Genomic DNA, 27,971 nt, shown 5'->3' with positions numbered 1-27,971 from the left:
TGCTCGACTAATTGGTCCTATTCTAGTACTCAATGCTCCCGCGGGTATGGTGTGACCAAGGCCTCTAATTTGCGGGGCGCAGCAATTGGAATCGTAGCCCGGTACCGCCACACTGTTCCGGCAATCGGGAAACTCCCAGACGACCCCAGAAATCCAATACTACTCCAGTGGGCCCAGGGGCGAGCAATGCGCTGACAGCACGGCACAGTCGCTGCAGTGCCGCCTGCCAAGTGCCAACAAGCCTGCAAAGTGTCTGAACATGACGTGATCGGACCAGAACAAACTGTCCGAACGCCTGGTATCCATGGACAGCAATCCACGAGGTTGAAGAGATGGGTGCCGCCTACCCGACGTTCCATTGGCGCAAAGCCGCCAGCGTCTGGTGGTGCTACAATGTGTCAAGTCTATAGGCGGTTCCGAACCCGCCTGGGGCCCTTACTTAATAACACGCTTTATGGCCCAGCGGGATTCAGTCTTCGAGGTCGCCTGTTGGTGGGTCGGCCACGATTCATGTCCAAGCACCATCCTCGCCGCTGCAAGGAAACACCTTACCTACAATATGGTGCACCGCTAATTAATGCAACGGTGTGCCAGCAGCGAGGTAGCGGAATTACCACTGCCAAATGTCTTGGCCGGAGAAAACCGGTTTGGGTCGCTTGGCTAGGATATACGCAGTAATTCTCTACCTACATCAGACCACCTTGGACCTAGCCGAGGCCGGTGGTCCGGACGGGTAGGTACGGTTGTCCGACGAAACCCAGCAGCCCCGCAAGTAAGTCTAATCCACCATAGACGGCTTCACTTCCTTGACATTGGAGCCCGAGGTTACCGAAGGGTGGCAACTGTAAGGACTGCCAAAATTGGCTAGCAATAATTAAGATGCATGCCACCGCAACCTTTGAACCGATCATGTTGCAACCACAACTAGGTAATTAGAAATCACAACTAGGTAATTAGAAACCACTACTAGAAAATTAGAAACCACAACTAGGAAATTAGAACGGCTCGGGCATGACCACGAAAGGCGGCGAATGCATCCGCATCTTTCTGTCAGGAAATTCTTGGCAATTTACCATCCGTCGTATTGTCCGGAAACGCCTTCTTCTCCCCCTTGGTCAGTTGACTACCTAGGTAGTTAGGTATTCAACCAGACTATGGGCGGTATAACTGCGAGATAGACTGAGTCTAATCACCGAACGGAGATGCCACAGACGAGCAACTATACTTCGCGCGTCTGGGATGGATACACTATTCCCATAAGTGACGATACAAGGTACTCTCAAGTCTCACCCTTTTCTCTCATCCGAACAAATCTATTACTCGTTGTCGCAACAGACGTCTCCAGAGGAGTCGTACTACTTCCTGCCAACGTGGTTGATGGATGAGGATAATACGCACTCGCCCGCGGAATGTGTGCTTGACCAGCGACAGCAGCACGTCTCCGCTGCTGCTGCCAGCCCCCGTCAACATCCACATCCACCTCCAGCGGCGGCGCCCCAGTATTGGCACCCCAGTATTAGTTGGTCCAAAGAGCGTGTCTAAACTCCCCTCGGCCAAACTCCGCACCTCGCGCCGCAAATACAAAAAAATCACTAATAGCACCCATATTGACTCTATTGGCAATGTCAAGCGACCCAGCAGCAGCAGCGGTGGCGCGGCTGAGCCTATCACCCGCCCCAAAGCCGAAGCCAAAGCCAAAGCCGCGGTGCGCGCCAACCACAAGGTATTACTCGAGGGCAACTACTGCCGCCGCGTCAACCAGCAGTTTGAGCGGCTGCCTGGCGTGCTCGGCAACAACCCTGACGATGACAGCAGCAACTTCCTGGACCAGGAACTCGCCATGGCCGCGGTTGCGTCGCTGGCCACGGAGAAAGCCGTCAGCAAGATCGAGATGTTGGACCAGGCGCGGCGGCGCATCCTGGCTGTTGAGGCGGATAATCAAAGCTGAAAGGGCAGTTGGCTGCTAATAGGAGGGTGGTGAGGGCAGCGTAATTAGCTGGGGGGTTGGGAACAGCGAATTAGGGGGCGAAGATAAGACGCCGTGGCGGTTGGAAAGTCGATTCTAGGGCTGTTGGTATCAAAGGGGGATGTTGGAATAACATACTGGAATGACGCGCTGATCCAAGGAATGCGGCTCCGCATTCCTGGCCACAGCAACGTCTGTGGAGGAGCGGGCCTGACAGATGCATATATATTGGCCTACGCCCACCTGTTCAGATAGATAAAAAGACAGACACAAACGAATCCATCACTTGAACCACCACCTTATGGCGCGCAGCGCGCCATGCTGTTTCCAGTACCGGTACCCTGGTGATTCCTACAGGGGAATGTATTAGTTAATTGATGATTATTGATGATGATTACTTGATCAGATAGACAAATCCTTGTTAATTACGGCCGAACTCTTCCCTGATTATGGCTGGTCATGGTATGAAATGAGTGTATCGATACAAAATATCCAAGAAACAAGAGTGTGACTAGAATTCATTAGGATATATGTTTTAAGTCTTTGTCTAGTCTAGGTAATCAGTGCTAAAGTGACGCAGAGACCTCGCCCTAGAGACAGGCGATAGTACCAGGTTGGCTACCACCGACGAGGACATTGAAAAAAATGAAATAAACGGCGACTAGCTATGTAAGATACCCGGCCGAGAAATCCAATCACCCATTTCATCAAGCCCTAATTAGTCCATATTTACACTTGCTCTGTCCAATAGTCCAGGCCTAGTCATAACCCCGTCATGATTTTGTAGCACGCCTATCCCGGTTTGTGTTGTAATTAAATCTCGGTCACCCCATTTTGGTCTACGTCTTCCTTTCGTCAACCAAAACACTAATTAAGCCGAGATGGGGGCCCACCATCGCGTGAAAGAGCGAATGGGCATGGCATTGAGGAAAGGCTTGATGTGCTCGTCCGAGCACGGCGTGCCGGAGGAGTAGTATGACTTGTTACCTGCCGCCGTCTCCTTGCAGGTGTCCTCGATACACACAACGGCGATTGTGGCTTCGTTTGTCATCTTGGAGGCAGTGCTTCTCCGGGCCGCATTAACGTCGCTCTGCTGATCTTGAGCCGACACCTCACAGTTCTCAGTGCCTGGGCCCGCGGCCGATACAAGGCTCACGAGAGAATTGTGGTCGGGAAAAAGGTCGGCGATATCGTCGACAGCGTCGACTTCTTCTCCGTACGTCACCGCACGATCCTCGGCCTCGTCCTCGTCCTCGTCCTCAGTGTCTGAGTCGTCCCAGTAAGCGTCGTCGTCCGAGTCGCCTTCGTCGCCGGACTCGTCTCCGTCGTCCAAGTCGGAGCCAGTATCATCATCGTCGTCGTCGTCGTCGCCTTCGTCGTCGTAAGTATCTGCGCGCCGCCCAGCGGGCGCAGACTCGATCTCGTCTGCGTTCTCACGGTCGAGTTCAGCCAGGTCCCATCCCTCCTGCTGGCTCTCCCTCTCCAGCCGCTCGACCAGCGCGTCGAGCAGGTTGGCGTGTCCGACCAGCCGGAGGAGCTTGTAGTCGGACTGCGCGGCCTCCTGCCGGAGCTTCTCGCGAGCTAGGCTGGCAATCTTGTATGTCTCCGACGACGGGCGAGTCAGCGGCAATGTCGACGACCCGTACCCCCCCTCGCGAGAGGGGTTTCGCGAGGCCGCCTGAGTTGCTTTGTGGTGCTCCCGGCGTGTATGGGAGTGTGTGGAAGGGCTGTGAAACATATAAGGTGTTGAGTTGTGCGATCTTCGACTGTCGCGGGATGTCAATCGTAAAAAGTTGTGGTTTGCTAGTTCCGTTTTCACCTTGGGTGATGTTGTTTATTTGCACCGCCATTTATGATAGTGCTAGCTACCTCAGCTTTGACCAAAGACACTAGAGCTTGGGGAAGCTTACCGCAACTCTGGGGCGCATCATGCCACCACACGTGGCGAGCCAAGGCCTACACTTCCGACAATCGGGACCTATCTCACGCCACCCCTCCGGCGGCCGCCAACGCATCGAAAGTTTCCTAACGATTTCCCCATGATGCGAATTTGTTCCCAATGTTAAATTCTAATTAGCCTCGGTAGGGGAGCACGAGGTCATGCTTCCAGAATTCAGGTCGTAAAATCTCTGCGAGAGGGTCCCCGATTGAGATGCACGTATGAATTAGTCGCCGGACACTCATGTGGTTAGTTATAGGCTGTAAAGGTGGTTAGGTGGCTGTCAAGGTGGTTAGGTAGCTGAGGTACGAACCCTCGAGGCAAGTGCCGCGCTCACGAAGCATGCCAGAAATTTTAAGCCAGAAAACACAATACCCTTCAATGACAACTGAGGTTGGAGATGACCAGCGAAATACTCAGACAGGCACGTCTTCACGAAAAAAGGATCCCCATAGCCAATTCAGCATATTACTCAATGAAAACCTCAACTTTGAGTTATTACCACTCCTTACCTAACTGGTCGCCCAAAAACTCTAAAAGTACTTAACACTACCTAGCCCTCTTCTAGGCTATTAGCGAGTGAGGCTTAGAACTCGTCACCGAGAGAGTCGCGTAAAGTTGACAATTTCTTAACATAGTGAGCGTAGACTAAGAAGCTGAGGAGCGTAGATTATGTAGAGACTTGATCGGCGCACCCATTAATTATCATCGGCGCACCCACCTGAAGGTCCGACCAACTGCTGGCAACTGGCATTGCACAGACTTGTTTTATTTGCGGCAAAGTCACCTCTCTGCAAGAGTCCCTCCCAATGCCGCCACCAAATCCGGTGTTATTTCGATCCCTTCCTCGATCCCTCTGACTTCTAGGAGCTCACTCCCGCGCCCTCACTGGAGCCTGAAGCTATTCCCGACCCAGCCGACCGCGCCGACGACGTTCCGCCCGAGGATGAGCTTGCTTCCGACCCCGGCCCCAATTCCGACGAGCCAGTGAGCGAGGATGAGCTTGATTGAATCCGATAACCCGTTACCAAAGGTCGCCCAACTAACCAGGGCGGTCTTTTTGGTGACGAGCCGACGTAGCCACCTCACGCACCACGCAAATCGACCGCTTCAACCGCGAAGATTCGTTTGAGTGCACGGCTCTATTATTCACAGTCCGAGCTGACGGGACTGAGCCTCGAAGAGCAAGACGAAGCCGACAGCGCTGAAGCCAACGTCGAACCTGACTGTATTGTTATTGGACTCAAGAGGAGGGCATCAACACACACAAGAGAGGGAAAGAAAGAAGACCGCAAGCAGCACCAGGGTGCTGAGGGAAACACCTATCCCGAACCCCTGCCTTATAGACTACGAGCTTGCTATGCGGCGTCAGATGAGGGCAAAGAGGCTAGCGGGCTTGCAGATGCTTGAGCAAGACGGTTAGCTATCGAGCCCTCAACACCATGAATATTATCACCAGTCTGCAGACCGTCCAAGAGGCTCAACAATGCCAGTTTTTGACAGAGCGCACAAAGTTATTGTACTGCGCCATAGAATCTAGCCAAGTCAGGGCTAAAAAGGCGGGTCGAAATTGCTTCCTGCCAGCAGACTGACCAGCTAAGCAACGCTGTAAGCTTCAATGGCGAAAACACAAAAAAAACCCCCCCCCCCAGGTTTCCAGCGAATTTAGCGCTTCGTAAAGTCTTCAAGTCCTGCATGCATGCAGATCGCCCAAGGCTAGCGGAGCGTGCGTTAGCTGAAATTCGGCTTTTTACGGTACAAAGGGGGCCGGTGCGATGGCAGCTGCCAGCGACCCGGGTGGTGCACCGATGGCAATTGGCCGATCAAGACTCATTACATAACCACTCACCGCAGACAAGGGCACCTGCGATCTGCGCTGTCCTTCCACACCATTAACTTAACTTATTAATTCGCCATCCATCTTTCTCCATCTATGATCTTTTTCCGTCAACATCCAATCATGAGACTTGTCAATGTGATAACGTTGGGCATCGAAGAATTCATCGACAACAACAACGCTCCCGAGTATGCAGTCCTCTCGCATACCTGGTCTAAGGAAGAAATAACATTCCAGGAGTGGAACGATGGTAAAAATGCCGCAAAAAAATCAGGGTACGCAAAAATCAGCGGGGCTTATTGTCAAACGTCGAAGGACCGATTAAACTATGTCTGGGTCGATACAAACTGCATCGATAAGACAAGCAGTGCCGAGTTGTCCGAAGCTATCAATTCCATGTTCGCGTGGTATCGCGCGTCGAAGGTTTGTTACGTCTACCTCGCCGACGTCACGGCAGACGGCGTCGAGGATATCATGCCCGCCTTGCGCATAAGTCGATGGTTCACCCGCGGCTGGACCCTCCAAGAACTTCTAGCTCCGGAAAACGTTGTCTTTTTCTCCCGCGACTGGATTCGGCTAGGAACCAAAATAGAGCTAGCCAAAGAGATCTCTGCCGTCACAGGCATTCACCAGCGCTATCTCCAAAGTTCAGATGCCATCTTCTCAGCATCTGTTGCCGGACGCATGTCATGGATGAGGAACCGAGTAACGACACGAGTCGAAGACATAGCGTACTGCATGCTAGGCATCTTCAAGATAAATATGACACTACTCTATGGCGAAGGCGCCAACGCCTTCCTCCGCCTGCAGGAGGAGATTATCAAGATCTCGGATGATCAGACCATCTTCTGCTGGGGTTTCGTCTCCTCGGACGTGGTGCCGCCCACCTGGCAAAACATCCTAGCGCCGCACCCAGCCGCCTTCTCTTACGGTCGCGGCTTCATACCGCGCTATGCGGACGATGCCGCCATCGAGCCTTACGCTATTACCAACGCGGGCTTGTCCATCTCCCTCCCTGTCGTGTACACATGTGAAGGCATCTGCGCCATCCTGGACGTCGCCTGGGACGAGGAGACGGAGATTGACGAGAAGAATGATGTCTCCCGGGCGTCTGAAGCGGAAGGACGGTCCCCTTCTACTGCCAACTGGAAGGCCCGTGGTTTTTGCGCTGCCATCCACCTCGGTATGGTCGGCAATCGCGGCCACTACATCCGCGTGCAGTATCCGCCGGTGCCAATTCCCATCATACCGTCGCGGTCACGGAGGACGAAGCAGCTGTTCTTACGCTGCCGCGGAATCACGAAGGATCAAAAACCTGTCTCTTCTACTACCACCGCGGTGGACATGGTGCCCGCTACACATACCAATCGCCGAGGCGAAGCCCTCTTCCTAACATTCGACCGCGCCGTCACAGTCAAGGGAACGTTTACGCCTGGCGATGACAACACAGATGACACCATTGCCCCGCTAAAGCTTGATCGGGCTGGCAGCTCTGTGTGGATGCCACAATTGGGCAGGGGAGAGCCCGGTGGCGAAAGACAGCGCCGCCAGGAAGCATGCCTGTCCATGGTGATCGCAGAATCACCGCTGAAAGGAGAGAAGTATGGTGGGTGGGGCGTGGGGGCAGTCTTCATAGCGAAGGTTTGCTCTGATCCGGCATCCAGCAGCGGCCGCGCTGACCGTGTTGAGGGTAATGAATACCGCGACGGTAGTGATAGCAAAGCCAATTCCCAGCTGACCTCGACGGTAGCGAGAGAGTGGTATACAGAAGTGGCAGGCGTACAGGAGACCGCCACCTTGCAGAGGCGAGCGCCGCCTACCTCTACGTTGTCGGGAACGCTTGAGAAGATCAAGAACATGCCGCCGACCAGCTACGGCCCCTTCTCGACCACTATCATCACGCAGCTGCCTCGACTAGGAGAGTTACGCCAAACCCGCCGTGGACGAGGCTGCACATCGAACTTTCGGGTGGAGGAGCTGACAGCTTAAAGAAAATGGTATTAGATGACTTGGTCAGAGTCTTCGAATCCGGCAACGGCCAACGAACGGGCAAACCAGCCCAGTCAAGGGGAACTGAGGTGGAGCAGATGTTACGGTATCCAGCGCTACTGGCATTCACGAACCATAATTACTGCGATCCCAGGGACTGTGCTTTACATCATTCGTTTTTCTAGGGCGGCTTCCGTCGTCTATGGGATGCAGCTTGCCGTCGTTAGGCCGGCTGCGCATATACCTATAAATCAAAACTAGCAGTACGTCGTGCAGAGTTGGATTTTAATTGAAATAGGCTCTCGGTGCCTTTTCTTAGCTTGTCTATGCTTGATCATAATCTCTAAATCGCGCTTTGACGCTGCAGCCCTGATGACTTATTCTACTACGGCGCTGCCCATGGGTCCCGGATGTCATTGGATGGATCATGTGGTGGATGAAGCATGTGGTGGATGGAGCATGTGGTGGATGGCGCGAGATATTCTATTCAATCAATCACTTAAGATAAACCTTATCTGACTTGTCTCAATTCTCTTTAACCTTTCCTAACTAACCTACAGTCTAAGGTGCACCGTGCTTTCTACTGATTAGGAGTCTTATTTGCTTAACCTATTAATTAGTTAATTACGCTAGCGAGAAAGAATATCTAATAAGATAAATACTAATAATAACGGCAGACTACTATGCGGCCTTAAATATATAACCTAATATTAGTGACGAGTGTCATGTCAGGTGTAAGGCGCGCGGTCGCAGCTGCTAGAGTGGCCTTATATAGCCCACTACGGTCGCAAGTTTCCAACTTGCGACTCTAGACATCCTTTTGGAAGGTTAGCGCAGTGGTATAGAGGGCCCACAGTACGAGCCGTCATAACGAGGCTATCGATAAGGCCCGCGAAGCTCATTAACTAGCGATTAAGCTATTTACCCGAGAGCCTAAGGACCTAATTAAGTAGTCTAAATAGTAAGATCAAGCTATATTAATAGCCTAAGATAAAGGGGTTACCGAAGCAATAAGAATTAAATCTTGCTTTTACGACTTTGTTATCCGCCGACACGTCAAGGGCAGGGTCATGGTGGAAGCCAGAGGCTTCCAGGAGAACAACTCTAACTAGCCATGGCCGCGGCCTACAAAATACGGCCAAGATATTTCATTCTTAGGCCGTGTGCTGCCACCGAGACAAGAACCGAGTAGAGCTCTGCATTGAGGATACTATGGGGCGTGGAGTTTGGCGCATGATGGTGTATTTATCTTCAAGGTGCGTCTTAATGCCTCATATTCATGAATGACCACACATGATGAGAGATACAAGTCAAAGCCCTTCCTTTTCTCTACCCGAACAGGCATCTAGCAGATCGTTACCAACATGCCCGTCCTAGGATGGCACCCCACGTACTCAAAGTACTGCTGCTCAGGCTGCAACACCATAACCTCATGAAACACCCTCAGCGTGACATTATTCCCCAGCTTCTTCGCATACTGGAAAAACCCCCCAAAGATGGCCAAATGCGTTGGATGCTCCTTGCACCACTTCTCCAGGGAAGCAAGCTCATTGAAGTACGCCAGTCCAAAGGTACGATCGATGCCGTCCGGCTTGGCTGTCTTTGGATCAACGACCTCAATGAAGCGACAGCTGTAGCAACCGACCTCGTCGCCGTGGTCACGTAGGAAGTCCATCCCTTTTGTCAAGACGGGATGCATGGTATCGAGGTAGAGAGTTCGCTCTTCGGGGGTAGTGTCAAGCCAGTCCTGGCCCGAGCGGATGACGGCGAGGTTCTTCCTGCCTGGGATGATCACTCTGCCGGTAGGGGTGACGTCCTCAGGGGGTGACCTATATCCATCTGGCACGGCCTTCACTCCCTCTAGGCCATCGGTCTGCGAGAGAGGGATCCTGTCGCGCATGCTCCCCCAATATCCATGCTCCTTGACAGCTTCGCTCATGCACTGACCCATGTGAGCGGAACCTTCGCGGGCGGTGTCGGTGTTGAAGAGTGTCTCGAAGCGGTCGGTCGTTGGGAAGAAGGCCTCGAGGAACCAGCCGTTGGGGCTGTCAGGGCCGAGAGCCTGCCACCACGCCTTGAAGCCTGACTCCTTGGCCCATGACTCGTATGCGGCTTTGCTGGGCCAATACCCCAGGGCAATGATGTTGTAGAAGCCCTTGTTGTCGGTTACCGAGGCCCATTCAAAGAAGGAGGGAAGGGTCGTGCTCGCTCGGGATGTTAAGAAAGTCGTAAGAGTGGCGCGAGAAGCGCCGTCGGCGGCGTCAGAAGCTGATTTGTGCTGGGCCCCTATGACGGCCATGACAAGCTGGGAGACATTCTCGGGGAAGCGGATGCTGAAGCTCGGATACGGAGGCTGGAAGTCGGGGTTCGGTAGCTGGGCTGGTCGAGTTCGAGGACACTTCATGTGATCTGCGATGGACGACACCAACATTGTGAACTGCCTGTTCCTGGGTGTTCTGGTATTCTATAGAGTCGTCTTTGGGGGTGTTTTGGGGTGTGGAAAACGATGCCCCGGGTCCTTCTAGGTATCTAGATCCTTCGTGCGGGTATTATCCCGTGGGCTCGTCCTCTTTCCGCACCAACGTTGGAGCATATGAGCGGGCTCTCCCTTCTCCGGTCTTTTGTCCGCTGCGAGCGTCACGGGATTGCTGCCCAACCGCATGGCCCGAAACACCAGAGAGACCACTTGTGGTGGAGCGTAGTGAAAGGGATGAGTTCTAGTGGTATTTGCCCAATTTGCCGCATTATTATTGCGGCTCCAGCGGACCACCGTCCTCCATATCCTACTGACACGAGGTCCAGGCCCCGTGCTCGTCCCACAACCACAGTTCAGGGCCCTGGGTGTCTTATCACAGACGACGCCACCAAAACAAACTCGATCTCAATTGGCTAATACCCCACTCTCAACACCTCTACCGCATGATGTGTGGGAATGGCGTTGCACTGTGATGGAAAAGGGCGAATCCTGAAAACCTAGAATTTCGGTAGTGGGCCTGGCTAGCCACTCAGAGGGAAAAAAGCAGCACTCTCAGAGCTGAGCTGCGAGTTTTCGGAATGGGGAAGACCTATTAGCGTCCTTCTCTCACTGTTTGAAAGACGCATTGCCGGATGCAGTCAAAGGGGTGGCCGCTTTGCTTCAGCTTGGCATCATGTACCTTATCTTCCCTGCTGGTTGGTCGGCCATCTGCGGTCGACGAAGATCTGAGACCTAGACCCTGCGAGTCTCATTCCATCTTCTATAGGGCTGTCGAGATGTCAGCAGCATATCACAGTTCAAGTAAGGCGCATCCAGAGCGCATCAGCTTGCCACTCAAATGCAAGCCCACGAGAAGTTGTCTGACGTTTCAATGTGCAAAGCGTGGAGACCGCCTCCTCGACCAGAAGCCTGGGTACCCAACGAGCGGAGTAACCGACCTATCAAGCCTCTTCACGGCCCTCTTTTCCGCGATCCGCCGCCGCAGCCGGCCCAGCACCAACCACAACTTCCTTCTGCCGCTTGTCAACGCCCAACCATAACAAGTCAGGCCGGCTGTAGTGCCCAACGATATCAATGAACCCCCTAGCGGCCACGGTCCTGCCAAGGTCCAAGTCAGCATACACAATCCCCTCATCCACCCCCGTCCCACCCCCAATGGGCGTCGTCAGGCGGCGCCCATCCGGACCAATGACGCAACTGTGCCCGCCCCCCGGCTGGCGGCACACAATCCCCTCCTACGTCCCGAGCGCCTCGATGCTCTCTTGGTTGCACACAGCAGTAGTGTGCAGCACGTACGCAGCGCTCTCAATCGCATAGGTCTGCGACAGGCTCTGACACCCCTCAGCGGACATGCTCCACAGACCAGGGTCCTCCACGCCAGCCGAGGGCGCAAGAGGCGGCCACATGGCGATGTGGATGGCCTCGCCTTGAGAAATGGTGTGGTACTTGAGTAGCGGCTGCGTGTGCTCCCAGCAGGCGAGGCATCCGACCTTGATCTTGCCGTGTTCGGCGCCGAAGTCAATCTCGGCGACGTTGTTCAAGTCGCCACCAGAACCGTCGCCAAAGATGGTGCGCTCCATGTGCGTTGGCTTGAGCTTCCGGCGGTGTGTGAGAACCTCGCCCTCGGGGGAGATGACGGCCTGGGAGATGTAGACGCTGTTGGTGGGGCTCCGCTCGGAGAAGCCCAAGACGGCGACAATTGAATGCTCTCTGGCTGCTGCCTTGAGGAGTTCCATCTCTGGTGAGCGGACTGACAGGGAGTTGTAGATGTATCGAGTTTGCATCTCGACGTCCACCGGGCGGGCCCTGGGCGCCGAGTGTTAGGGAGGTGACTAGAGACTGGGTGTGGGAGACTCGCCAGATCCACGCGGGGTAGCCAGGGAGCCAGCATTCCGAGAAGGCGACAAGCTTCGCGCCCCCCCTGGCGGCCTCGCCGATGAGGTCGCACGCCTTTTTGACCGATGCAGCGAGGTCGAGATAAACTGGCTCCGCCTGGACGGCAGCAATGCGAATCGGGGAAACCATTTTCGGCGTTGAGCACCTTGCAGCGTTTTTGTGTGTAGAAGGTGAAGAGCAAGACTAAAGTACAACTTTGACCGAAACCGAATACACAGGAATTCGGAAGCTCTGGAGGGACCATGTCCTTTACTCGGCGTGGGGGCAAGGGGAGGATGTTGCCGACTTTAAATTCCCGCCCGCTGTGGATGAAGACGAAACCGAATCGGCGCAAAGCCTATTATTAGCGCGAGAGGCCATGGCCACACACATTTAGACACGAAGGTGGTACTGGAGGCAGTTGTAATGGCTCCAATCAGTGGCATCCGGGTGCCGCGGCAACTCGCATGTCGGGCCTGAGAATGTCAAAGGGCTGCGAGTCCCCCAAATCTGACATGGAAAGGAGGTATTATCGGTTGTATGATAGTTATTTAAAATATAATTCTTATTTCGGAAGCTTGAAAGCTAGCAATTAAAGTAACTTGAATTTCTTAATAGATAACGTTAACGTGTGTGATAAGCGAGATGAACAGACAAGCGAGTTGAACAATTTCCACAACCTCACCACAACTACCCTCAATTACACAACCACAACACTAGGAAATAACAATAACTGAATCGGAAACAGATGAATCAGACGATTCTGCAGCCTCCTTGCACGTACGTGCATTATGGCCAGGCTTGCCGCATACGCCACAGCATCGAATCTTCGTACGAGACCCCCCTGCACCACCACCATTTTGTCGTGTTTCCTGGACCAACTGCCCACCCACAGCCTTCTGATCCAGTAGATCCTGTGCCTCTTGTACAGTAAGTGATCCTCCAAGCCGAACACGTGTTTTCTTGGCTCTCCGTCGCTTACTAAGCCCCTCATTGGCCTTCCGAAGTGCTGAGACCTCTGTACGCAAAAGAGCCACCTCGTGCATCATAGCCATCGTACCTTTAGCTAATCGATCCACAGCAGTCAGCATTGGTGTTGGAGAGCTGCCCTGATGGTTGGAAATTCGAGTTTTGATGAACGCTGACTGTGAGGCAGCCTCTCTCGGGTTTTGTGGCGTTTGGGAGACCCAAGGTAGCGATGTAGTTGGGCTTGTAGCTGGGGGTGTTGGAGTCCGAATACGCACATCCAGCTTGGATATCACCCTCTCTGGATCGTACGGCACAAGGCCGGCTCCAGCAAACCCCCCCTGGATATTCCTTTCCGTAACCGAAGCAAAAAACGCCTCTCTAAACCCACAAAGAAACTCCAGCTTGCTAATATGTGTGATGTTCATCCGCATCAGCTGCTCAATCTGACAGCCGTACGCCTTCTTCAACGGCCCAAAGCAACCAACATCCAATGGCTGAAGTAGGTGTGAAGAGTGCGGAGGCATACAGAGTGTGATGATGTTGTGCTCCCGGCAGTAAGTCTCGAATTCTTCGGAGTGGTGGCTATCGTGGCCGTCGAGAATTAACAGTCGGTATATTCCCTTCGTACGAGATGCTGTGTGGAAATCGAAGTGCCGAATCCAATCCATGCCTTTCTCATTAGTAGTCCAGCCATTGTCGGTTGTTGCGATACGCCAGGTACCCGGAAGGTTGCACTCTTGATACCAGTTAGCAAGGTGATATTGCCCAGCTAAGATAATGAATGGTGGGATAGTCCAGCCTAGAGCATTCACTCCTTGGATGACTGTAGCCCACTCTCGATTACCAGGCTGGGCTTGCTTAGCCCTACCACGGCCATCAGAGGTAGTAACTACCATAGCGGGGATGATAATGCCCATCATAAAGCCGGTCTCGTCGAAATTGTACAAATCTTCGTCAAGGATACCGTACTTGGCCTTCGTGTTGTGCACAAGCGCAAACCACTCGCGAATAACTTTTGGATCTTCGCATTTGGCCCTCTGGTAGTCGTATTTACGCGTAAAACGCGTCCGAAGTTCTGGCTGGCGCTTGACGAAGTTGTGAGCCCAGCGTGTACCGACAGAGGGCGCGTCGCGTTCGCGTAGCAATCGATTGGCCATATCTTCTACGTACGAAAGCCGGGGATGAAATGCGCGCGCACATAGCTCAATGATGTACTGAACAATCGTTTTCTCTTCCAAATCCGTAAGCTTCCGCGAATTGGCTGGAGTATCACGTCGTGCAGGTTTGCCGTCGCGTCGGTTGCGTATAGTATTTACCATGACTTGATATGTTGTTGCTGCAGCTCGAATACTGAGTTTTGGGTCGTTTTGAATAGCCCTGAGGGCCAAATTCACCCTAGCTTCGTATGAAGGAAGAGACATTTGAGTTTGTTGAGGAATTTGGTGTTTTGTAGAGAGGAGGCGCGTCGCGTCAAAAGTGTTCAACTCGCTTGTCTGTTCATCTCGCTTATCACACACGTTATTTTATATATTTATCCCATATTACTAAAAGTGGATCTCGAGATTACTTCCTTCCTTATTTAGTATCTTCACTAGTACCTTTGAGTTTTCGTCCATCATTTCTTGGAAGCAGCGAATATGCTTCGTATTGAACCTTGCTAATTGGGCGCGGTGCTGCTGGAAGCAGCGCGAGGAATTCAGTGAATCGTTTGCAATCCGTTGCAGCCGAGAGAACGACAGCGTCGGCTGGACCAAAAGAGCCGCAAAGTGGGGTCTAGGCAGCGCGGGGTAGGCAAAGCGACCGAGTGCAGGGTAGGTCCTGCCGGGTGTAGGCTCGGGGGTGGCTCAGAGCTCCCTGTCTATATAACGAGAGCTGTCCTTTGTAGACTACTTTTCTAGATCGGAACTAAGACATAACCTTCAATTCGATCGACCCACCTTTTCTGCCGTTCGCCCTACCGTTTCCCGTTTCCAAGCTCCCTCAAGCTCTCTGTGAGACCGTCTTATGAACAGCTGGAAGACCCTGACGTGGGAGATATTTTCTTTTCTGGCCCGTGATCAAAGTTGACAGTGGCTTGAAGGGTCTTGAATTGTCTGCCTAAAAAAGGTCTAGAGATACAGGAAAAGAAGCCCCAATTTATACCCTAAAAAGTAAACAAAGGAAATCTCGTGATACTAGGAAGTGAGCGTCATAGAGGGCCTTTTAAGGTTCAACTCAGTTATGGCTCGGATGTGACTCAAATCTTAGGTGACATCCTTCATCTTGAGTAGGGATGAATGACACAGGTCTGCGGTGCTGTCTTGAAGGGTGCGTGTCAAGTGCAAAAGATGTGATTTCTCCGCGGCTTTTTTCACGGCTGGGAGTAGGTAGTCTCTTCGCCTCCACCGAGCTTTCTGACTGTTAGGCGTAACGCTTTCTGCGTCTTCGAGCCGTCGCGTGCTGTGAATAACCAAGGCATTGCCGGGGATTACCATGCCGTCGGGGGCATAAGTCAGGTGATCTGCTTATGGAACACCCCTGGATTTGGAACAAGGTTTGTCATCAAGGACTTGCCGCTCGCCACCCAACTCACCTATTTCAATCGCTTGCAACTCGACCAATTCTGCTTCAATACTTATCTTCTTTTCTCCATTCAATTGAGAAATGAAAGATAAAGCGATATACTCAGTTGGATTTGCAGAATGCGCTGGCAGAGTATGCAGAAACCGGTTTACTCCGTAGCTCTGCTGAAAATCACGGCATCCCCCCTACTACTCTCTTTAATCGGGTTCGTGGTTCCGAGCCAGCCTCCAAGGCCCAAATTCTTAATCAAAAGCTTTCTCCGGCTATGGAAGAACGCTTAACCGAATGGATTCTATTCCAAGGGTCGCTCGGTCACCCTCCAACCCACGCCCAAATTCGGAAACTAGCTAGAAGAATGCTCGAAGATAACGAGACCCTCGGAAAACGCTGGACTAGCCGGTTTTTGGCTAGAAATCCATCTTTTTCTACAATTAGGCCTCGGAGAAGCCATGCAAACCGTGCTGATCGAGCCTGTGAGGCCGTTATCCGGCCTTGGTTTGACTATTTGAAGCCTCCAGGCGTGGAGGCTATTCCAGCCAAGCATAGGTATAATATGGATGAAACTGGCATTGCTTCTGGCATTGGAGATAACGGCCTGGTTGTTGGATCTAAGGAAAGAAAAAAATTCCAGAAAAAGAAGAAAGGAGACCGAATTTGGACCTCGATTATCGAATGTATTTCCGCTGACGGCCGGTATTTGAACCCAGTCGTCATTTTCAAAGGTGGAAGCCTTCAACAACAATGGTATCCACGCGATTTACAGCCATTTAAGGGCTGGAAGTGGAAACCCACTGAAAACGGCTGGTCTGACGATGATACTGCCGTCGCATGGCTCCGCAATATCTTTCTTCCAGAGACTCGGCCAGCTACCCCCTCGGAGAAGCGCCTCCTTATTTTAGATGGCCACGGTAGTCATACCACCGAAGAATTCATGTGGCTAGCCTTTTCTAATAACGTACAATTGTTATTTCTACCAGCCCACACCTCCCACGTTCTCCAGCCCCTGGATTTATCGGTTTTCGGCCCTCTAAAAGCCCGGTACAGAGCCAAGCATAACGAGGTTGTTTCCGGCTTCGACGAAGGCACTGTTGCTGAAAAGAGGGCCTTCCTAGAATGCTACCGGCAAGCCAGGGTCTATGGAATGACTGAATCTAATATCAAAGCCGGCTGGAAAACTACAGGCCTCTGGCCGGTCAGCCTCAGGAAGCCCCTAAGCAACGGCCTTGTTATTAAGAATTCTAACGGCGACGTTGGTCAACTGACCTCTACGGTTTCTATAGACCTTCAAGAGGTCCATAACCCCATTCTAAATAAGAATTCGGAGGGCCGGCCTATATGGTTTACCCCTAAAAAGCCGAAGGATTTCCGTATTCAGGGGCAGGTTTTTCTAGCCGGCCAGAAACGGACTGCCAACGACCGACTTTTCATACGCAAGGCCGCAAAAGCCTTCGATTACGTGGTTTTCCAACTAGCCAATACGGCGCATCAATTGAAGGCTGCAGAAAAAAGCCTAGAACGCAGAAGAGGCCGAAAGAGAAGGAAGGTCCAAGTCGACCCTAATACGCAGTTCGCTGGAATTGAGGAGGTTCGTGCCTCACAGAGAGAGGCTGGCAGAGAGGACATTAGTTATTCTGAAAGAGAAGAATCAGGAGAATCCGATACTGAAGACTTCATCATTGTAGCTAATTAATTGACAAAGTTGTTGGCAATTGAAGTTTGTGGTGTTGTGCGGGGTCCGATTCAGGGGCTGTTCCATAGGCAGGGGTGTTCCAAAAGTCCCCCACCTGACTTATTTGACAACCCTTGCCTTTTCTAGAGATGGCACGCTTTGACAGCGCAAACATCCTTGAAAATATCAAGTTATTTCTGAGACTTGGACCTGAATGCAAGCGTCATGGAGCGCCAGAGTCTCAAGCAGGTGGTTCAGGCCCAAGGTAGACAGATTAATACGGGCGGCTGTATTGCCGCGGCCCTTCAAGTCACTTGCAGTTGCACGCATATATGTGGTATCGCCACCTTGCTAAACTATGACGCCTTTGCTCAGCTTCTATTACGCTCGCTTTTTATACGCCCGCTTTTCCTTCCTTCTGAAAATATATACTACCAACCTAGCTTACAATTTGGTCCAATGACTTTTCACCAAATCCGAAATTGGAATGCCTACCAATAGTCCCGCTCAGTCACACGTTCACCTACTCCCGCAAGAGTAGGCGGCAATGTAGGCCATCTAGCTAGAAACAGCCAGCCACGTCAAACATGGTCCCAGGTGGTCTTGTGCTCGCCAACCTTCCCGTCGGGATGGGCCCGGTCATGCACGCCCTTGAGACCATCAAAGGTGGCCTCGACCTTGTGCACGACGGCCTCGCGGATACGCTCCTCGCCGCGGTCCATCCATGTGTGCCAGCCCGCCTGGGAGAGGGGCCACAGCACGCGGTTCTCGGTCGACTCGATCCACTCGGCATTCCTGCGCTTGGGCCGGCTGGCGATGACGTCCATGTCGGCGGCGATCTGGGCGCAAAATGTCTCGAGCGGCAGGTCGTTGACGTCGCGGCCGAAGGGGTTCTCGATCTCGCGGCCGATGAAGAGGATGCCGAGGATGATGTAGGCGGCCGCCACGGTGCCCGGGATGGCGATCCAGCCCTTGAGCGGCTCGAGGAGCTGGAAGGGCAGGAGGATCACGTACACCCAGGTGATCTGGGCGATGGCGATGGAGTAGGCGATGGGCAGCGGCGTGCTGAGCACGCGGTCGGTGCCCGTCAGCACGTCGTTGAGCGTCATGATGTTGTTGTACGCCATGGTCTGGTGCATCGAGACGGGGAGCTGTCCGTTGGCTACGAGCTCATCAGTGAAGGCGGCTAGGTAGGACAGAATCTCCAGGGGAAGGTTGCCCAGGGGTCGCTCGGCGCGCTTGAGGGCCTTGCGCGGGTTGGACTCGGCAAAGGACACGCCGAGGTATTCGCCGACGCTCTTGAAGAAGCCCGGGTTCCGGTTGAGCGTCTTGTGCACCTTGTCGGGCTCATCCACCGTGGCAGCCTTAGCAAAGGTGTCGAGATGGGCCACGAGATGCTGGACATCGTCGTAGCAGGTGTAGGGTTCGAAGCGCAGCTTGTGCTTCAGCGCAACGCCGAAGGCCACGATCAGGTTGAGCGCGGTGCTGTTGAACACCTGTCAGCATAACACGCGGTGGCAACGAGACCGACTCTCCACTTCCACGTACAGCTTGGCGAGGAGATCCTTCTGGCCCTGCTCGCCCTGTCTCTCGGTAGCGTGCACCCAGTAGACGCGGCCCAGGTTCTGAGAAGCCAAGATAAGCTGGGCAAAGTAGCGGCGGCCTTCGGCATAGCGCTCGTATGCCGTGGAGCTGCGGAAGGACAGGCCCAAGCCGACGACGAAACCGAGGACGGTGAGCAGGATGCTGGAGATGTTGATGGGGCTCACTTTCATGTGGATCAGGGTCACAGCGGTGGCCCACGCCCCGACAGCGAGGAGGGGGAGGATTATCTTGGGCAGGATACTGCCGTGCAGCTGCATGAAGATGGGCCATTTGGAATGCTTTTGCATGTCTCGAGGCCCAGCAAAGTAGTCGTCCAGGTCCAACGACGTGTTCTTGCGACTGAACGGGTTGGGCGCCTGAACGCCGCGAGGCGACTGGAAGGGCGAGGCAATGTCCTCGGGAGCGGCAGCCTGGCTGTTGTTGTTGATAGCACCTGGTTTCCCACCCATCGCCATGGCCGGCCCCTGGGAGGCCTCGCCCGGAGCATTTGCCGTCTCGGCGGCGGGAGCTGCCGCACCACCACCGCCGCCGCCGCCACCATGCCCGCCGCCGTCGTCGCCCATTGTGGCACAAACACGTCTAGGCTAGGTATTATACCAAGAAAAGGCGGAGGAGGGTATCAATTGCAGTCAAGTGAAGCGCACAGTCGAGTGAAGCGCACCAAGAAGACTCAAGCCTGGCAGCCAGCTGCGCGAAGCCGGATTCGGTGCACTAAAAAAAAGGGAAGAGGTGACAAGGAGCGACGACCAGAAACAAGAAAGCAAGGTGAACTTGGCAAGAAGGGAGGGTCTGGACCTTTTTAGCTCCCATCAAGCCAAGAGCTCCGCGGCAATCAGAGCGGGCAGGGAACAAAGAGAGAATACGAATCGCCCCTGTCGCGTGCATCGTGAAAAGCGCTCAAATTGGGCGACAACACGCTGCAGGGGTCCTTCGCCTCGTTTCATTATTCTGGGGGAGCTTTCTTCCCTGCTGAGACCTAGCGTGCTGAGGCCTAGCGCCTGCAGTGCTCTCGGTAGTGGGGAGTGTCAGCAGCAGCCGCAGCGCGCACACGGAATGGCGAACCAGGAGCTAGAGAGCCAAGACCATCATACGTGGACCAACCAGGATCATACCCGCCCAATCCCTTGTAGTCTTGGCGGTGCAATTTGTCTCGTCTTCTCAAGCCCGGCTACGATGACTTTGATGAGAGGGACCACCTCAGATTTTGCAGCTCAGTGTGTGCAGAAGACAGTCCTGTCTACATCTACGAGTATTGATTGCACAGAGAACTGCTTACGAGAATGTAAACAGTCAAAGTTGACGACAGGACGAAGGCACGAGCAACAAGGGTACGTCGACAAAATTATCAGGGGGTCCCCGCCAGGTCCCCCCGACATTGCCAAGGCTCGAGCTCTGTTGTCGGTGCGCCTTCAGGGGGCTACCTTGCGCTACAAGGTAGCAATCCACCTGTATTCCTGAAAATCGTCCCTGAATGAAACCCAAGACTGTGCAAGCAATTGTTCACTTATTATACAAAACGATCTCACTTTTCCACCTTCATCCGCGGGCCAATCTCCTCTCGCAACGGCCGTAGCCTAAGCACACAGCAGACCTTTCGGATCAGCACGATCCTCCACCCGCCAGAAGGGGTGTAGGCCTGATTTATCCAGACTACTAGAGCAACTGCGTGGACAATCTGCAGTGTCTTGGGCCATGATGTCTTGGCGTCACAAGTGGTTGCACCTAGGTAATCGGTCACGCTGTGAGAGTTAGAGTTGATTGATCGCGCCGGGTTAGCACCGGGTTTATCAAAGCAAAGAGTGAGGCTCGCAGAGAGTATGTGCGATGCACGCGCACGACTTGTGGGTTGAGTGCACTCAATTGACCGTTTGTGAATTAGTTCAGAATTGATTGCTTCATTATTCTCTTCGGCTCTGTTGAAGAGACCTGTATTATGTATATAGACGGCGGCGAGGTGTCTATCCCTTTCTACCTGAGCCGAGCTACGCCAAGCTACGCCGAGCTACGCCAGCTAAACTATCCGTTCCTCTCTTTCCAATAGTTAGAACTGCTAAACTGCGTGCTCCTGGCAGGTCTGAACGCAGCGCCTGCATAGGGTTGCTGCAGTGGGCTCAGGTGCTGCAGCTGGGCGTTGCGGAAGCGGTGTCGTAGGTGACGGTACCGGGCTAATGTATCGGGCTGTACAAAGTAGGTCGGAGGGACCCGAAACACTAGTTACAACAGTAGGACTCAGGGAAGTTACAATAGTAGGGCTCAGGGAAGCAAGACGACCAACTCTGTAGGACCCTACCACAGGGACTAGACTATAGGGAACTCTACCCTGCAACCAAGCCTGCACCAAGACTTTAGAGAACTCTGCCCAGTAGTTGACCGTAAGACCTATGCCGTGTAGTCGAGAGCCTCGTAATGAGCTATGCACTATAAGACAGAGGAACTTGAACAGACAACCACAGAGCCCTCATAATCATTCACCTAGCAATGCGGTATTTCCAACATGGTGGCTGCCTAACGTAGACGTCACCAAGACTCCATGTGTCACATTATCTTTTGAGCTAAAGACCAAACCTCGCGGCTCGTTTAGGACTTGGAGTGTTTGGGAAAGAAAGGAGCTAGACGAATGTACGTAAGGCGACAGCCCGTCGAGATCTTCGTTTCCCTCCCCGGGCCACCCCCTGCATCTCCCGGGGTTCCTTGCAGAAGATACAACGACCACTTCAACAGCGCTCACAACCTGGTCCGCCCAACCCATACGTCAGTGACTCCCGACACGCCGGGCACGTCGCACAGGGCACCCCGGTGCTAAGATAAGTAGTACAGCCGTCGAATCTTGTCACTGTTGTTCGTGTCGGCCTCGGCTGCCGCGCCACTTCGCTCGAAGGTGAGGTGCAGATTGGAGGCAAGGTACAATCAAGGAACCGTGGACACTGCAGAGCGCGAGTCATCGTCGTGGAATGGTCTGGTCCACATGCTTCGGGCGTTGCCTGTGCTGCCCGAGCAATTGGAGAGGGGGGAATAGATGCTAGAATGCTATGATGGGCCGGTCAGCATGAGCTTGACGACGGAAAGTGGTTGTGGGAACGTACGGAAGCCCAAGCGAGACGATGTACCAAAATAGGTTCTGGAAGACATCCATGTTTTATGCAGTAGCTAGAGATCCTTTATACGTATAGCGCCTCGTTAGATGCTGGTGCGACATACGATTCTGAAGACCATGACCGCGTCTGGCGAAATTGAGAAAACCTGGGGTTTCTTACCGAGCTTTAAAAGGTCAAGTCTTTCAACCGGGGTGATAAATAGCCTACTCCCTAACCCGGTTAAATGAGATGTAGCCCGGGCCGCGCATGCGGCCGAGCCGGGGCATAGGTGGATCTACGGGCTACACTATTCCAGACCATCACCTTGTACTCACAGGGACCGGCTGTCGGAAAGCCCTCTTGATCGGTATTAATTGTTCCGGTCAACGCGGCCAGCTCAGGGGCTGCATTAACGATGTCAGGAACATGTCCGGCTATCTCGTCGAGAACTTTGGTTATAAGGGGGAGGATACGGTCATTCTTGCCGACGATCAGCAGAACCCCATAACCCAGCCAACGAAGCAGAACATTCTCAGAGCCATGTATTGGCTCGTTAAAGATGCCCGTCCAAACGACGCGCTCTTCTTCCATTACTCTGGTAAGCGAGCTCTAGTACTCTGTTTGGCACCGGATTCTAACCTTTGTGGAAGGTCACGGAAGCCAAACCAAGGATCTCGACGGTGATGAGGAAGACGGGTACGAGGTCATTTACCCGGTTGACTTCCGCCAAGTCGGCCATATTACCGACGACGAGATGCACCGTATCACGGTACGGCCGCTCCAAGCCGGTGTGCGTCTCACAGCTATCTTTGATTCTTGCCACTCTGGAACAGCGCTCGACCTGCCTTATATCTACTCCATCCAGGGTATCCTTAAGGAGGCTAATCTCGCTAAAGAGGCTGGCCAGGGCACGAAGGCTGGCCAGGGCCTCCTTCGTGCCATTTCGGCATATAGCCAGAGTGACCCAGGTAGTGTATCCAATAATATCTTGGGCTTCTTTAAGAAGGCTGCCGGTGGCGAGAATGCTCATGACCGCGCTATGGCTACAAAGACGTCTCCCGCCGACGTTATCATGTTCTCCGGAAGCAAGGATGATCAAACCTCGTTCGTATACCCCTCTATTATAATGATTTATCCTTAACGTTTTTTTTCACCTTCATACACTGCGTTTCATGACTGGGCATTTTGATGGGGTTTAGCTTGAGTTTCGTGTCTAGAGTGGCGGGTTGCGTTGGAACACCCTACCTGCTTCTTATCTTAACACCCCCAACACTCCTCCACAATTATCTTGTAGTAGGATGCCAGCTAACCACTCTACTCTAGTGCCGATGCAACGATTGCGTTACAAGCCACTGTTCCCATGTCATGGGCATTCATCACCGCGTGGAAGAAAATCCCCCAGCAGAGCTATGTTGAACTATTGAGTAGCATCTAAGACGAACTGCAAACTCAGCATGCCCAAAAAGGGGCAGCTCTCCTACTCTCACCCTCTCGGTACGTGTCTTCAAGTCTCGCGCTAGCATTCCACTATTTAGATCGCCTGACAGAAAGTAGATCTAAACCTCTTGTTTGCGATATGACTGGGGTTTCCAACGAAGAGCCCTGAGAGAACGCGCTGGGTTGTGGGTTGGAGCCAAATCGTGTTTCATAAGGTGAGCCGATACAGCCCTCGGGGGCGGGGCGGATACCCGAAATTAGAATCTATAGCAACTGATTCGCTACAAGGGATGATGGGGCTACGAGAGGAATAATAAAGTGTAGATAGACCTATAGTCTACCGAGAAAAGCACCGTGATTTACACCTATACGGCTATATGTTGGTTGTAGAAATTGGAAACTGCTTCTTTAATGATTGGTACCCATTTGAATCCTATCCTTCTTTTGATATGGAAAGGTTAGTTGCTCTTTATAACAAGTCTCCCAGAAGCGTCTGGGCCCGGGGGCCTTGTTTCGTGTCTGAAGACATGTGCCCCGCTGGCTAGGGCGGATTGTAATATTACCCTGCTGACTTTATATAGAGAGAGTGCATACTCCTCCAAGAGAGAATTGAGGCTGTCGGTTACTTACTAAACAACCTTGCGGCAGGGAAATGCCCGAAGGGTATTCAAGATGTTAGAAAAGGCAAGCTCAGGTCTATGAGGACCTGGTTCGGAAAACGAATTACCTCTGACATCTCTCTTTTGTTGTAAAGTCCCAGCAAGCGACGTATTTACTGATAGCTCGAGTGGCTTTGTCCGTAGGCACAGGGCCAGGCATCTTCTTGGCCAACTCGGGCGTGTTTCCCGCATACAAAGACAGCTTCCCCTAGAGCAGCTTCGTGCAATGGTACGAGAACGTCCATATCCCCGACTGGATGGGTGCCAAGGCCGGGGCCATCACGTCGGCCTGGAGATACCATCGCTTGACGTGGACCACGACCTCCGTTTCTTGTCGCCTACAAATACCGCGACATCTCAGCATTGAACTTACTCGAGTTTATGAACGTCACGCTCAATCGTCTTTCGTTGCCCTGAGGGTGAACCAATCACCGAGTTTGCCAATATCACGGCCATGGCGGGCCCGCATATTGAGACTTTGGGGGTGGGGGTGTCGGTGGTGGAAGCGTCGGTGGTGGCGGGTTTTCCTTATCTCACTCCCCGAACTCTATTTTATACCGCATTTTCTTAATATTGACACTTGCAGCAACAGAGCGAGGCCCGCTCCTGGTGATAGAGGGCTTATTTGGCACGTCTAACGAGATCAAGGAAATTGAGAGGACGTTTAAGAGAGTTGATATGGCAATATGGAAGCTTATGGGCCTACGGTGATGGGGAAGCAGCCTGGGGCTACTGAGGCGGAGATAGGGTTGTGAACTAGCCAAACCCTAGTGGCTAATGCCCTAGTTGCTAATGGTGGAACGTCCTCGGATTGGCATGGAACATGACTTGTTTGGCCTATATGTGGAAACATGAGCCTGGTGGCCGAAATTCTTATACTCCAATACTATGACTAGGTATATATGCACTTTGACTTAACAATTGTCCATTCACAAGTGGTATCCTTCGCAAAATTCTCTAGGCGCTATATCCATTTCTACCAAGAAATCAAATTACCCTTGCCGCCTTTCCTTTTATTACACCTCCGCATCCCATCTGTATCTCGTATATCGCAGTTAACAGTTCATTAACGCCCGGCGACAATGCTCCACCAGCAGCAACTCGACTGCTGAAACTCTGACTCGGACTGCTCAAACTCTGAGTCGGACTGCTCAAACTCTGAGTCGGACTGCTCAAACTCTGACTCGGACTGCTCAAACTCTGACTCGGACTGCTGAAACTCTGACTCGGACTGCTCGTACTCCTGCTGTGGTAGGCCCCCGCCCCTAGTCTCATCGAAAGTCGTCCTGCCGCCCGTTGTTGTGCATATCCAGCGGGTTGCCCGTATGCCGGTAGAGGACTCCCCTACAGACTCGGGCTCGAATACGAATGCTGCCCAGATTGGAGCATGGTACTCGCTTCACTGAGCCGAGGGCTCCCCGGCTGATGCGGTGATAGCTGGTCCTGTCCAAGGTCCCGTGGCGATGGCTGTGGCTGTAAATATTGCGCCGGAACGGGATTGCTATCCCCGTTATCCATCTCAATATACTCCTGCCCCGGATTAGGACGCATCTCCCGCTCGTAGGCCGGTAGTTCAGTTTTATAGCCCGTGTATACCACTATGGGTGTGCTCGGTGTGCCGAACTCGGCGACGGGTGGCTGCCCTGGGATGCTCTGGTACTGGTACGTGTTGGAATAGGGATGCGCCGGTGGGCTCGGGGGGTAGCTGCTCATGTCCTCGGGGGGGTAGGGTTGGTTGTAAGGGCGTCCTGGTGGCGGGAGGCCAAGTGGTTGTTTCCGTTTTCGGTGTTTCCGGCACCAGAGGACGAGAGTCGCGAGCAAGGCGATGAGAATGATGCCGCCTATGGCAGCGCCGACGCCGATGCCTGCTTTGGCGGCCGTCGAGAGCTCTGAGCCGCCTGCGGCCGTCGAGGGATCTGAGCTGCCGGGCCCTGGTTTGGAGACACCGGTCCCCACGATGCCGGCGGTTGTGCCAGGAGTGTAGCCGGCTACAGGCGCCGTCGGTGGGACAAAGTTATTCTGCCAGAAGATGGAACTCCCTGACAGGGTCGGGAGCGATGCGTATGCGGGGAGGGATGAGGAGCCTGCGTACAGGACGTCGGTCGACGCGCAATACGGAGTGCAGGCGGCCAGGGGGAGCTTGACCAGATCTGTCGAGTTGACGTCGACGATGCAGCCGGTCCAATTAGTGACGCCATCAGCATCGCTGTCAGCGTTGAGGCTCTTGCAGGCTTGGTTGATGGCGACCCATTCTTGCTCGTGGAACGGGGGCGGCTTGTGAAGGCAGTTGGGCGAGACGAACGAGGGGTCGGTGCAACCGGCGACGTACGTGTTTCCGGCTGTGAAGGGCTGTGTTGGACTTTGCGACCCACGACGGCGGAGGAATGATGGAACTTACACTTTGCATCCCAGCACGCGTTCGCATCGCCCAGCGACAGGCAGTAGCTTCCCGCCTTGCAGCATGGCCAGGTCTCTATTAGCTCGTTCCCACAGGGGATAAAGTCCCCCTTTGTGACCGTGTTCTCGGCATAATAGCACGTTCCGTTCGCAATGTTCGGATTGATGGTCGACATGTTTTGCGTCTGGTCGTGTCAGGTCCAGGCCGACAGCGTGCGGGGAACATGGACGATTCGAGGGTCCTCGTGGCAGGTGTGCAATTTGGGTCACGGGAAAAGGAAAGGGAGACAGGTCGGGGGATTTAGAGTTACGACGCAGAGCGGGCAGTGCATAAGATGAGGGGCCGGGCCGGCAGGCCACTCGCCCCCTGGGTCGAGCCGTTCTGGACCCAGTAGGCAGCGACAAATGGGAGACGGGGCGGCCTCGGTGCGCCAGCGAGAGATGCGCGATTCTGTGTACGTCCTCAGAGCCTATGGGAACCCTCAGAATACCCCAAGCGAAACACGACTAACTGCGCCACATGCACCACGTCGGAGAATTGCCGAATTAGATGATAGTCCACAGCCTTGGGGCTGAGCCTTTACCCGAGACACGCCCTGCTCGAATGTCATCCTATCCGGGAATCGCGATTGTCAATCTTGTCGGTTCGCGTATAAATAAATGAGCTGGATCCCGTTCTCTGACATGACCTCGCCGACAAGCCGCAGCCTCGCATCCCACGTGCAGAATGTCAAGGCCAACGGCTGGCGGCGGTTGTTGAAGGTGGATTCGCGGCCCTGGCCGCAAGGCCGCTGTTTGGTGGTGTGCCGACCCAACCAACCCTTCGATTTGCCCATCTGGGGTTACACATGGCTCAACTTTCCCCGGCCGACATGATCCCAACTTTATGCATTTCGCTGGAAATACCTCAATCACTGTGATATCCACTCGTTAACGTACGTGAGATGCTGATTATAGTCTAGGACACACAGATTTGGGTAATGGTCAAGCGAGGTGGACACATCGTTTCCCGTTTCCGCTGACGCCTACCTTTACCATATTACCAAGAGACTATCATCAATATTCCCGCCTACCAAGTCATGAGAACATGGAGAAAGTCCAATGCTTAACTATTTCCATGGTTCCATCATTCAGTGGCACGATTGTTCATTGGTCTTGTCTTGCATAAAAGCGGTAGCCAATGCTAAGGCTTGGCACAACTTGCTTTGCATCATTTCTCTTGCACAATTGCCGCATTCAAGGCCCGAGCTTTATACATGTCCCGCCGTGGCCTGGGCGCATCCATCTCAACCCGTGAGATGCCGAGTTCCGCTATGCCGCGACAGACTCGATCGACATGTAACAGAGTATTATAGCTCGGGAGCACCTCTCCAAGCAGGCAGAAGCGACACCAAAAGCATCAGAGGCGTTGCCGTTCATTACGTTTGTCTGTAACGTTTTGTCTGTTATGAATTTTATTCTGCAAAGCTACATATTCATGGAGTTCCGGTTTTAGGCCACCCCCCTTTCCCATAATG

The 27,971-nt window shown here is 53.3% G+C and overlaps 8 protein-coding genes across 8 annotated transcripts; 3 read left to right on the top strand and 5 right to left on the bottom strand.

The window, feature by feature from the left end:
* Positions 1-967: 967 nt before the first annotated feature.
* B0T26DRAFT_697564 (uncharacterized protein) lies at positions 968-2,322 on the top strand (the record flags this gene model as incomplete). The annotated part of the gene is made up of 2 exons (XM_060441401.1): positions 968-1,273; positions 1,336-2,322. A coding segment is annotated over exon 2 (557 nt), but the record flags the coding sequence as incomplete, so codon positions are not given.
* On the bottom strand, positions 1,984-2,237 carry B0T26DRAFT_167024 (uncharacterized protein). The gene has a single exon (XM_060433536.1). The coding sequence runs from the start codon at positions 2,187-2,189 to the stop codon at positions 2,019-2,021; it is 171 nt and encodes a 56-aa protein (XP_060301165.1). The 5' UTR covers positions 2,190-2,237; the 3' UTR covers positions 1,984-2,018.
* Positions 2,323-5,795: 3,473 nt separating the features above from the next.
* Positions 5,796-8,035, top strand: B0T26DRAFT_697560 (heterokaryon incompatibility protein-domain-containing protein). The gene is made up of 2 exons (XM_060441400.1): positions 5,796-7,432; positions 7,493-8,035. Exons 1-2 carry the CDS (start codon positions 5,839-5,841, stop codon positions 7,729-7,731), a joined length of 1,833 nt encoding a protein of 610 aa, XP_060301163.1. The 5' UTR covers positions 5,796-5,838; the 3' UTR covers positions 7,732-8,035.
* A 1,041-nt stretch (positions 8,036-9,076) lies between these two features.
* B0T26DRAFT_635985 (heme-containing dehydratase protein) lies at positions 9,077-10,162 on the bottom strand (the record flags this gene model as incomplete). Its single annotated transcript, XM_060436783.1, has 1 exon — positions 9,077-10,162. One exon carries the CDS (start codon positions 10,160-10,162, stop codon positions 9,077-9,079), a length of 1,086 nt encoding a protein of 361 aa, XP_060301162.1.
* A 1,230-nt stretch (positions 10,163-11,392) lies between these two features.
* Positions 11,393-12,025, bottom strand: B0T26DRAFT_697558 (carbon-nitrogen hydrolase). The gene has a single exon (XM_060441399.1). The coding sequence runs from the start codon at positions 11,989-11,991 to the stop codon at positions 11,443-11,445; it is 549 nt and encodes a 182-aa protein (XP_060301161.1). The 5' UTR covers positions 11,992-12,025; the 3' UTR covers positions 11,393-11,442.
* Positions 12,026-17,863: 5,838 nt separating this feature from the next.
* On the bottom strand, positions 17,864-19,336 carry B0T26DRAFT_636064 (Bestrophin, RFP-TM, chloride channel-domain-containing protein; the record flags this gene model as incomplete). The annotated part of the gene is made up of 2 exons (XM_060436790.1): positions 17,864-18,767; positions 18,831-19,336. 2 exons carry the CDS (start codon positions 19,334-19,336, stop codon positions 17,864-17,866), a joined length of 1,410 nt encoding a protein of 469 aa, XP_060301160.1.
* Positions 19,337-22,228: 2,892 nt separating this feature from the next.
* B0T26DRAFT_638529 (peptidase C14, caspase domain-containing protein) lies at positions 22,229-23,396 on the top strand (the record flags this gene model as incomplete). Its single annotated transcript, XM_060437045.1, has 3 exons — positions 22,229-22,559; positions 22,612-23,065; positions 23,285-23,396. The coding sequence occupies 3 exons, from the start codon at positions 22,229-22,231 to the stop codon at positions 23,394-23,396; spliced, it is 897 nt and encodes a 298-aa protein (XP_060301159.1).
* A 1,849-nt stretch (positions 23,397-25,245) lies between these two features.
* B0T26DRAFT_697533 (uncharacterized protein) lies at positions 25,246-26,873 on the bottom strand. The gene is made up of 2 exons (XM_060441398.1): positions 26,456-26,873; positions 25,246-26,396 (listed from the first exon to the last, which is right to left on the bottom strand). The coding sequence occupies exons 1-2, from the start codon at positions 26,628-26,630 to the stop codon at positions 25,402-25,404; spliced, it is 1,170 nt and encodes a 389-aa protein (XP_060301158.1). The 5' UTR covers positions 26,631-26,873; the 3' UTR covers positions 25,246-25,401.
* Positions 26,874-27,971: the final 1,098 nt, after the last annotated feature.

Source organism: Lasiosphaeria miniovina, assembly GCF_030549165.1.
Source record: "Lasiosphaeria miniovina strain SMH2392-1A chromosome Unknown B0T26scaffold_2, whole genome shotgun sequence".
Lineage (NCBI taxonomy): Eukaryota > Fungi > Ascomycota > Sordariomycetes > Sordariales > Lasiosphaeriaceae > Lasiosphaeria > Lasiosphaeria miniovina.
This window is presented reverse-complemented; position numbering and strand designations above follow the sequence as displayed.